The 10,675-nt window shown below is 42.8% G+C and overlaps 1 protein-coding gene across 1 annotated transcript in view; it reads left to right on the top strand.

The window, feature by feature from the left end:
- Positions 1-3,133, top strand: part of LOC103725889 (aldo-keto reductase family 1 member C1 homolog) — a 17,737-nt gene extending 14,604 nt beyond the window's left edge. The window contains exons 8-9 of the mRNA XM_008823233.3: positions 1,071-1,153; positions 2,869-3,133. Of these exons, the coding sequence (XP_008821455.1) occupies positions 1,071-1,153; positions 2,869-2,911 (126 nt within the window). The 3' untranslated portion in view covers positions 2,912-3,133. The remainder of the gene's footprint in view (positions 1-1,070; positions 1,154-2,868) is intronic.
- The last annotated feature ends 7,542 nt before the right edge of the window (positions 3,134-10,675 follow it).

The following is a 10,675-nucleotide window of genomic DNA, read 5'->3' as shown; positions in this document are numbered from 1 at the left end:
AGAAAGAAAGAAAGAAAGAAAGAAAGAAAGAAAGAAAGAAAGAAAGAAAGAAAGAAAGAATATTACTGGCAGTCAGACTTTGACCTTGGAAAGGCTCTTTCCAAAGGAAACACCCTACCCCGACCCCGCCGAGTCTCATGTAGCCCAGGCTTGCCTAGAACTCACTGTGTAGCAAAGAATGACCTTGAACTCCTGAACATCTTTGCTCTGCCTCCCAAGTGCTAGGATTACAGATGTGTAATTTATTTATTTACTTTTTCAGTACTGGGAATTAAACCCAGGGCATCACACATGCTAGGCAAGTGCTCTATCACCTAGATGGTTTTATTGCTTTAAAAAATAAAACTTCTCTCATTTTGTCTGTAGTATTGTGAAGTTTTAATATTCTATACACAGGATGTATTTGTATTTAATTTTCACTTGGTGGTTATTAATAGTTTCACTTGATCTTAACCAAAAGGCTGAGAAGCAATTTATTAATGTTGAACTTTTTAAATTTTCTTATATTAGAAAATTTCATACATAAATATTGTCTTTGCATTATTTCCATCTCTCTCAGTCCCCCACCAATGCCTCCTGTGTCCTCTCACTCCCTCTCAACTGCTTTTCCTCTTTTTTGATTATTATTATAATCTAATGAGATCTACATAATGACAAAACCAGTTGACACATCAAGGTCGATGGGGGAAACGTCAGGGGTCCCAATTCAAGATGAAGAGTTAGAGGCAATCAATGAGCAAGGAAGAACCAGTTTTTTTTTTGTTGTTTGTTTTTTCCCCAGGGACTAACTCCTGATAAGTTATATAATTCCAAATGGACATCACTAAACACGGGTACAATGAGCACCACTAAATTTACTCAATGCGTTATATATTTATAAATGTATGTGTGTATGTATGTGTGTATGTATATGTTGAACCTTTTTTTGCTAATGTTGTCTTCAATAACTTTTGGAAGTTTCTCAGATATTTTCAATATTGGTCCATGTCTTTCAGTCTGATTCACCTGGATTTTCCAGATTGGCAAGTATGTGGTCTAACTCTACTGAAAATGTTCTGCTTGTGTGATAGGTGTTTGAATTCCAGTTGCCTCCAGAGGACATGGCAATCCTAGATGGCCTGAACAAAAATTATCGCTTTGTCACTTCTGGCCTGTAAGTAACTTTGGAAAATGTATTGCTCAGTTTATTTTCTGAGGATGAATATACTATGGTTGTTAAAAGTTGACTTAGATACCAGGCAGACAGAGGCAGTTTGAGTCATTGTGAGACTGCAGCTTCTCAGAACTCTGGCCCCAGATTCTCCCCAGAGCTCTGCTACCTGATACATTAAAAGAGTGAGTACAACCAGGGTTAGCTGGGACTTGCACACATGGGCTTCTGCATTTATCATTTGATGGAATATTTCAGGTCAGCCAAAATATTGCTGAGTTTATACCTTCATGTAAGCCTCTGTATTCTCTTAATCTGCTCAACACTTTATCCAATTAAAAACAGCTCCATCATACTTATGGTGCAGTCCAGAAACTCCATCTCCTTCATCTGGAGTTGCTCAATGGATTCCTGTCAATTTTATGTATTTAGTAATTTCAGTTCTCTCCTTTCTGTCCATTATATGAGTATTCTGAACCCAAACACTGACATTTTCCTTAATACCACTGTCATTTGAGGCAACCACCAGAATGTTTTATTTTAATCTTTCTGATGTATGAAATATTCAATGCAGAGAATAAGAATGTTTCCAGCAAGGGAAGAAAGCAATTGAAGGATGCAGGAATTGAAACTTGATTATTGGAGAAAATTTATATTCAACAATAAATCTTTAATATTTTTCATGACCAGGTTCTAGACTCTGAAAAATGACACATATAAGAAATGAAGATTAGCAAGGAATATAAAATCCTCCCACCTGTAGGAGTTGAAAATCTCAATGGTGGGCCAGCGAGATGGCCAATGGGTAAAGGCACTTGCTGCCATGCTGGATGGCTTGAGTTCCATACCCAGGACTCAGATGGTGGAAGAAGAGAACTAACTTCCCCATATTGTCCTCTACCTACACACAGGCAACATGGTACACGTGTGGCAAGTGCCTGTACATGTGTGTACAGGCATGCACATGCATATGCAAATAAATTAATAAATGTAAAAACATTAAAAGCATAGTGGAAATACACATGATAATAAATGAAAACATTTGTGTAATGCAAAATTACATGTAGTCAAAACTAGGTAGGTTCATGCTATTGCCAATATTTTTTTATTACTACAAGGAAAAATAAAGTAGTGAAAGTGGAGGGGGGGTGGAGGGAGAGAATTAGGGGAGGGGGAGGAAAAAGAGAGAAGCAATCAGCAGTTTTATCAGTTATGTCAATTTATTTTTATCTGTTTTGTGTTGTTTTTCAAGTATAGAGGTCTACAAAGTATATAATATGTAATAATAATTATGAGTACATCTCATAAAAACAGTCATTTTCATGTCCGAATCAAACACTGTGCTATGTGTGATGGACAGTGAGTAAATTATATATATGGGAATGAATTGATAGCACTAATATCTATAGAAATGTTGTATACAGAAATAATTAGATTCTATTTACACTGGAAATCTGAAACAAGGATGGATGAGATATCACTTTGGTAGACAGATGTAGCAATGGAAGGGTTTCTTTGAGTGTCTGAGCTTGGTGTTACTTTCTAGGAAGGGCACTAGAACTAAAATAATTATGATGAGCAGATATTTTCTATAAAGTTATTTTGTAACATTAAGACAGCTCCTGCAGTCAGTAAGTAAAATGATTACCTTCCATTTTAATGGCAGCCAGAAGAAGAGTCCTTTAGCCTACATTGTACATTTTTCTTTTTCATTTTAGAACTTCTGCCCACCCTAATTATCCATATTCTGATGAATATTGACATGGAAGCTTTTGTCATGATTTGGACCTGAGGGACCTGCTTATAGATGATAATGTGAGTGACATCTCAGATGCCAGCTGACATCACCTCTGTCAATGCCTTGTATCAATCCACACTCAAGTGGAACAGAAAGGGTGGGCATTGTGTTTTGTGATATTCTGAAAATGTTTACAAAGTTGTATACCATAACATGCATATAAAATACATGCACTGTCTCTGCTGTTTGTGTGATTTGTTTCCTTCTCACTCATTAAGAAAAAGAAAAGAAACAACAACAACAACAACAACACCCTGATTCACTAGAAATCTTTGGCCAGGGTTTTGAGGATAACAGCCCTCTACAAATGTTTCTGGAGTAGAGCACTTGCTATTCTCAGGCTTTAGGGAAGCATTAGTGTTGCAGGTTTCCTCGAGGGTCCAGCCCATGAGGGATTGCAGGGAAGGAGGGTTCTGGCCGAGGTGGGGGTGAGCAGTGCGGAATCAACACACAGACTCCAGCAGTCAGGTGGAAGCAGGCTCTAGGCGAGGTGTTTCAGACTCGTTTATTGTTGGGAAGTGCAAGCCTTATATATCTCTCCCCCTGCCCCCAGTGTCCCATAAGTTGGTGTGTCACTTCCTGATGGATCCCCTTATCTGGACAGATTGTAGGTTGGCTATTTTGTGGAAGTGTGGGCTGTACTCTCAAATTGGAAGCTGTGCTATCTAGTGCAGCCTATGCTTAGGCCTGGCACTTCCTCTCCTACATATCCATCCCTTTTTATTATAGAAAGGTCAGTGGGAGCTGAGGTTCTTTGCCTCAACATAGTTGACTCCACCTCAGAGGACACCCAGCTTGATGGACTGTGCCTGTCTTAGGTCATCCTGACCATCAGGATCTTACCCGTCATTGACTACCAGCCCTCAAAGGGTGTGACCTCTGGTGTGACCATGTGAGGGAGGGGGAGGGCAAGAAATTACACAACCACTTGTCAGATGTCAGCAAACCAGATCTGCCAGACCTCAGGGGGATTTTGTAGAGACAAGGTGTCTCCAGGCTGCCAGGGAGGAAGCCTGTGGGTGTCCAACATAATCCGTAAATGGGAATGTATCTCCAGGAGTGAGCAGAAGGCAGTGTTCCCATGGAATAGGAAAGTGCAATGTGGTGGGAAGTTTGTAGGTGGGAGGGCACTGGGTTGGTCCATGGAGGACGCCTAACCCTTGTGGGGGGAGGTGGTGGCCCCAGGGGGCATGAAGGACACTGTAGTCTCAGAAGTGTCTTTTACTAAGGGAGACCAGATTTTGAGGCCCCTTAAGTAGTTCTGGCTTCGGTTTCCACGAAAGTCACCTGTTGTGATGTTAAAGATGGAGTGACAGTGAGAGACATTAGGGGAGGAGGGGTTAAGGGCTGGGCTGAAGCGGAGCGATCCTGCAAGGGACCATGTGCCATTTATAGGAACAGACACATGAATCAATTCCATGGTGGAGAGACTGAGGGATTCATTCGTAGTAAAGAGAACCAGGAAAGCAGGGGACTGTTCATCTACAGGGAGGATCAGAGGTGGTAAGGGGACCAGTGCCCAGAGATCTGAAGCCTGGGAGGAAGCACAGCCAAAGGACAAAAGGATGCCAAAGATAATGAAGCCAGAAAAGGACGTCATGGCTTATGAAACTCACAGTGGGGCCTGGTCTCCAGGTGGGCTTCCATAGCTGGCCAGATGTCTCTCAATGGAATCCAGATGGGGGTTGTAGCGTCCTGTGGAAAAATACAAGCATACCCTCATCCTTGTGTCAGGACGGGGGGCTGGTTTCTACCACAGGGATGAAATCAGATCCCTCCACCTGACTAGTGGCAGAGGCGTAGCTCTAGGCAAAGAGGACCAATGTTTGTATGCTGTACTGAGACCCCTGTCATCAAACATGAGGAAATTAAGGTGGAACAAAGACTCAGTAAGAGCCAGGTGAGGGTCACGTTTGGCCTCAGCCAAGGGGCTTTTAGTCAGGAGGAACTTAAGTGTCCTGTTGGTCCTTTTGCTGGCCCATTATCAGTCTTAAGTGCCCAGGGTACGCCCATGATTAATGTGATGGGCTTTATGGCTTTAATGGCATGTATAGTCTGTTCCCCTGAGATAGCTAAAGCATAAGTAAGGGAAGAGCATGTGTCAACTATAACATGAACAAATCTCAATTTTCCAAAAGGGGGGTAGTGAGTCACGTCCACCTGCCAAATGGCATTGGGTGTCAAACCATGGGGATTCACTCCTCCCCTGTTAAGGGGCCTGAGAAGCATAAGCAGGACACAGGTAGCACAGGAGTGAACAAGGTGCTTGCATTGGGACATGAAGATTTCTGGGAGCAGTTTATGAATACTCTGGTATTCAGGACAGGTGGAATTGTTGATGTAAAGCTCTTGCTTGTTCTAACTGGCTAGACTGGACTGTCATGATTAGGGCATCTGTGGTGGCATTCCCTTGAGCTAGGATTCTGGGCAGTGTGGTATGTGAGTGGATATGTGAGACATACCATGGGTAACTTCTAATTTGTAGGCATTCCTGTAGCTTGACCATAGTGAGGTGGAGTGGGGTGGAGGAGTTTTTAGCATGAGAAAAGGTGAGGACTTTAGTGACCTGAACAGCATAAGTGCTATCAGAAAATAGATTTAGGGGTTCGTCCTGGCACTCTGCTAAAGCTTTAAATATAGCAAGAAGTTCTCCCAAGTGGACAGAGCCAGGACTAGGGATGATGTGGGTGATGTCCTTTTTTTCAGGAACATGTATTAGGACCCCAAAGTTCATCTTATTAGCATCCAAAAAGGCAGTGGTTGCTTGGGGACTTGGGGAAGAAGAAGGAGTGCTGTAGGGCTTAACTTCAAATGGCAATATGAGAAGGGCCTGAATTCTTTTGTCTTGGGCCAGATGATTGTCAGTGGTACCAGGGAATCCTGATATCATGGTCTGAAAACTTATGGAATTGGCCCAGAGTGCCTGTAGGCTATGGAGGGGAAAGGGGAGCACAATAGAGTCGGATTCTCTATTGAAGGTTCTTTGAGCTTGAGTGCACAGTTTGACTGCCAAGTTACAGGCCAGATCAAACTTGGAGGAAACCTGCTGGAGCTCTGAGTATGAGAGATGGACCCAGATAAGTGGCCCAGTCTACCAAAGGGCTCCAAGGAAGCCAGAAGAAGTCAATAGCACTAAAGCCTGTAGGGATTTTAGGGGCTCATACCTGTTGAGGGTTGTTGACGAGAGTAACTCAATGACCTTTTGCAATAAAGCAAAGGCTGGGGGAATTAAGTTAATCTTTTCTGAAGGGCAGGTGGGGCCCTCCAAAAGATAAAACAGCACCCTCAATTCCTCCGAGGGAATGGGCAAGAACGGTTTAAGCCAATTTATGGTGCCACAGAGTTGTTGAAAATCGGCTAGTGTATAGACCAGCTTTGAATTAAAGGCAAGGGCCATAGGGCTGGCCAAAATGGTATGCCCCAAAAAGGCAATAACGTCGTTGGGGGGGAGTGATTAAGAATTGGAAGGGTCCATAAAATCTGTCTTGTTCTCTTACTTGCAGGGCTGAGGGGCGCCCCGGGTGGAGTTTAAAGGAGCCAAGTCCAATGGGGCCGTGACTTACAATCTTTTGCCCAATGAAATCCCTTTTTGCATTTGGGGCAGCGGGTCTTGGGATGAGCTCCATTGTTTGGGCAGTCCCTGTGGAGGTGTCCTGTCCTCCCACAGTTCCAGCAGCCATCTTTTGAATTGGAGGGGGTGGTCCTTCCTTGTAATAAGAGCGTCTCTAAGGAGGTGGTCAGGGCCTTGATGGGCCCTGTCCTGGGATCTAGGTCCCTAGTGGCAAGTACCCATTTATGAATATCATCATTGGGGACAGGCGCGATAGCATTGCGGGTAGGGGTATTTAGGCCCTCCCATGTCAGTTGTTTGATAAGCATATTGCAGGTGGGTCCAGACTCCACCCTCCGTTCCACTGCCCCAGTTACATGGGTGAGGAAGTCCGTGAAGGACTCCCCTGGCTGCTGAATCAAATTGTGGAAGAATGCCTGTGGGTCACGGGGGGAGCAGCACTTAAGAGCCTTGAAGGCCAGGTCACTAACTTGGTAGTAAGCATGAAGACCAATAGTGGACTGGGAACTGGGGTCAATATATTGTCCGTGACCTGTGAGCATATCCAGAGTAATATTAAGGCTATATTGAAGGTTGAAACGTGCCTGATTTTCAGCCTGATTTTTGTAAGCTGAACACCAGCTCAGGAAGACTGAGGGTTCCAAAACCACCTTTAATAAGCTATACCAATTATAATGGGTCTGTAACTGCATGGCCCATTGGTGGATAACTTTCTCAAAATATGGGGAATCAGGGTCTGATTCATTGGTGGCTTTGCAGATGAGTGCAAGGTCTGTGAGAGCGGTGGGCACCCATGGCTGTTGTGCAGCATTTGGGCCAACATTAACCAGAAAGGCAGGCAATGGCCAGCAAGGGGCAGCAAGGGGTGGATGGGCCATGGGGGTATAATGAGTGGGAGGTGTGTTGGAGCAGGTGGAACATAGTTCCTTCCAAGGGCACTGGGGTGGTGGTGTCTCCGATTGTTGTGGCTTTGAAAGCAGGGTCTGAGGAAGAGGCAAGGGGGCCCCTTCCTTGTCTGGATCAACCTCAGGGCTGGTTCCCATATCAAGGTCAATGGGGGTTGAAGTAATGGCAAGGTTTACACTGGCCTATCTAGAGGTCTTTGTTTTAAGAAGGTCAGCTGTTCCTCATCTAGCAGCAATCAGTTGTCAATATTCCTTTAGATAAGATTGGGGTCTGCTGCTCATTTTCCCAGTTCTATACTGAGTTACTATCTGTGAGTCCCTTGGGCCACCCTGGCCAACAGCTCAAAAGAAGGTACTGTCACTGTGCCCTATCAGATGAAATAAGGCTTGTTCATATCTCCCCAGGCAAAGCAAAAAGCAGAGAATTGGTCATTAAAATATCCATGGTTTTTGAATTGGAGTCCACCTTAGTAATGTTTATTATATGAAATTGAGTTAATCCCATGAACAGTATTGAGAGGAGAGCACAAATAGAACTAATAGCAACAACATAAAGCAAAATGGATACAGATATATAACACAAACCTATGAAGCTTATTGCCACATTCTGAGATTAGGGAGAACACCAAGGACTTAGGAATCCCTTTGGTCATGCTATGAGACTAGGAGAGTTCTGTGCCTCCATCAAAGAAGCTTCTTTTTCAGTGATCAGTTGTTAGTTCAAAGAATAACAGTTAATTAAGGTGATGAGAACAAGTGACTGTTTTGTGTTCAGCATAAGATGGCACATCAATATCACCCCTCCAATATTTAGGGAACATTGTGGGAGAGGAGGTAAAAATGTCTTAATAATGTGGGATAACTGTGGCACACATTAATTTGCAAACACAAAATAAGGCCACAAACAGAAAGAAATTAAAATGATGATATAAAGTACACACCTTTCAAAAATAAGACTAAGTAACAATGGTGACTGTTGCAGATTTCCTCGTGGGTCAAGCCCATGAGGGACTGCAGGGAACGAGGGTTCTGGCTGAGGTGGAAGTGAGTGGTGTGGAATCAACATACAGACTCTGGGAGTCAGGTGAGAGCAGGCACTAGGCGACGTGCTGCTGACTTGTTTATTGCAGGGAAATGCAAGCCTTATATACTTCTCCCCCTGCCCTCGGGTGTCCCATAAGTTGGTGTGTCACTTCCTGATAGATCCCCTCATCTGGGCAGATTGTAGGTTGGCTATTTTGTGGAAGCACGGGCTGTGCTCTCAAAGTGGAAGCTGTGCTCCCTAGTGCAGCCTGTGCTTAGGCCTGGCACTTCCTCTCCTACACATTAGGAGTAGGAAGTAGGTGTTTATCAGCCAGTGTTTCCTCAAACTTTTGAGGAACCATAAATCGCACCTCAAAGGTTTGGAAGTTTATTTATGTATGGCAGGGGTGACCAGAAACCCAGGGATTTTCTCCTAGTAGCCCAAGATCTAGGCTCCAGAAAATGGAATTTGAGTGTTGACAGGGAGGTGAGAGGGTAACAAGTTTGGAAAGATTAGCAGTCAGGTGTGTGGGATTGAGATAGGGGAATTGAACATGTCTCTGGGAAATAAGGGTATATTTATTTTGACAATTTTATTATATAGATAAGAGAGAATGCACCCCCCACCAAGAGCTCAGATGAGGGTCAAACCCAGTCTCTTTATGTGAGTGAAAGGAATAGGAGCAACTCTTTTGGTCTGTTGAGTGGCAGGAAAATCAAACAAACTGGCCAATGAAGCAGTACTGAATACCACTTCTGTATCCAACTTTCTTAGCTTTAAAAAAATAAGTTTGGGGGATGGAGAGATGGCTCAGAGGTTAAGAGCACTGACTGCTCTTACAGAGGACCCAGGTTCAATTCCCAGCACCTACATGACAGTTAGCAACCATCTATAACTCCAGTTTCAGGGGAATCTGACACCTTCTGACTTCTGCAGATATTGCATGACACAGGTGCACTTACACACATGCAGGCAATACGCTTATATACACAAAATAAAAATAATAAATAAAATATTAAAAAGTAAAATGAATTTGAATTTGATATGCTTTCTCCTTTCAAAAATTTTAATTATATATTATTATGGTGTGTGTGTGTGTGTGTGTGTGTATGCATGCATATGCACATGATGCTTGTGAGTGTGGGCACATGTATGCCACAGATCTTGTGGAGGTCAGAAGACAACTTTCAGGAGTGTGTTCTCTCCTTCCACCATGGAACACAGGTTATCAGGCATGAATGGCAAACACTTTGAGCCATTGATCCATCTGGCCAGCCCCTTTTCAAATATTTCAAACATGAAACAAGTGCTTTACAAATATAAAACACAAAATAATCTGAAAACCATTAAATATTAGTGATACATTAATGCAAAAATGGTAAATAATACATTTAATAAGACAAATTCTCCAAACAAATAAGTCTTTTGAAAATAATGTATAAGGGATCCGACAGACTCTTCTGTCCTCCGCGGGCATTGCATGACACAGGTGCACTTACCTACATGCAGGCAATATACGCATACACATAAAATAAATAAAATTTAAAAATTAAAAAAAACAATGTATAGGAAATAGCAGTCTAGTTTCAAAAGATTTTTAGCCTTTTGCAACAGCTTTTACAAAAATGTACAATGATTAGGGCTGGAGAGATGGCTCAGCAGTTAAGAGCACTGGTTGCTCTTGCAGAAGACCCAGGTTCGATTCCCAGCATCCACATGGTGGCTAGCAACCATCTGTAACTCCAGTTCAGGGGGATCTGATGCTCTCTTCTGACCTCTGCAGGCATTGCATGATATGGGTAAACTTCCAAATATGTGACCATACACTCATACACATACAATAAAAGTAATAAAATATTTTTAAAAATCCACAATCATTTTGAACAATTGTAAGAGTGTAAATTTTACCCAGCAAAATTAGAGAAATTGAACTTTCAATTCAGAGTACTTTCTTCAAAGATTGGGACAATATCATGGATACGTGTCAGATTTACAGTTGTCTAGGACCTGGGTACTCTTTTCTGCACATTTCCAACTGCCCTGCTGTGGCTAGTTTTGTCCCACTGAGGACACTTTCTGAAGCCACAGCCCTCAGCAGAGGCATAAATTCATTCCTTCCTTAAATCAGAGGCCATGACTTTTACATGCCCAACAGTGATTTGTTGAAGTAACTTTTAAATTGACTAACTTCTCTAATAGACTTTGATGTGTTCATGGGTTTAAATAC

The sequence above is a fragment of the Nannospalax galili genome, unplaced genomic scaffold, assembly GCF_000622305.1.
Source record: "Nannospalax galili isolate Female #2095 unplaced genomic scaffold, S.galili_v1.0 scaffold989, whole genome shotgun sequence".
Classification (NCBI taxonomy): domain Eukaryota; kingdom Metazoa; phylum Chordata; class Mammalia; order Rodentia; family Spalacidae; genus Nannospalax; species Nannospalax galili.
The sequence above is the reverse complement of the archived record's forward strand: the minus strand, read 5'-3'. Positions and strand labels throughout refer to the sequence as shown.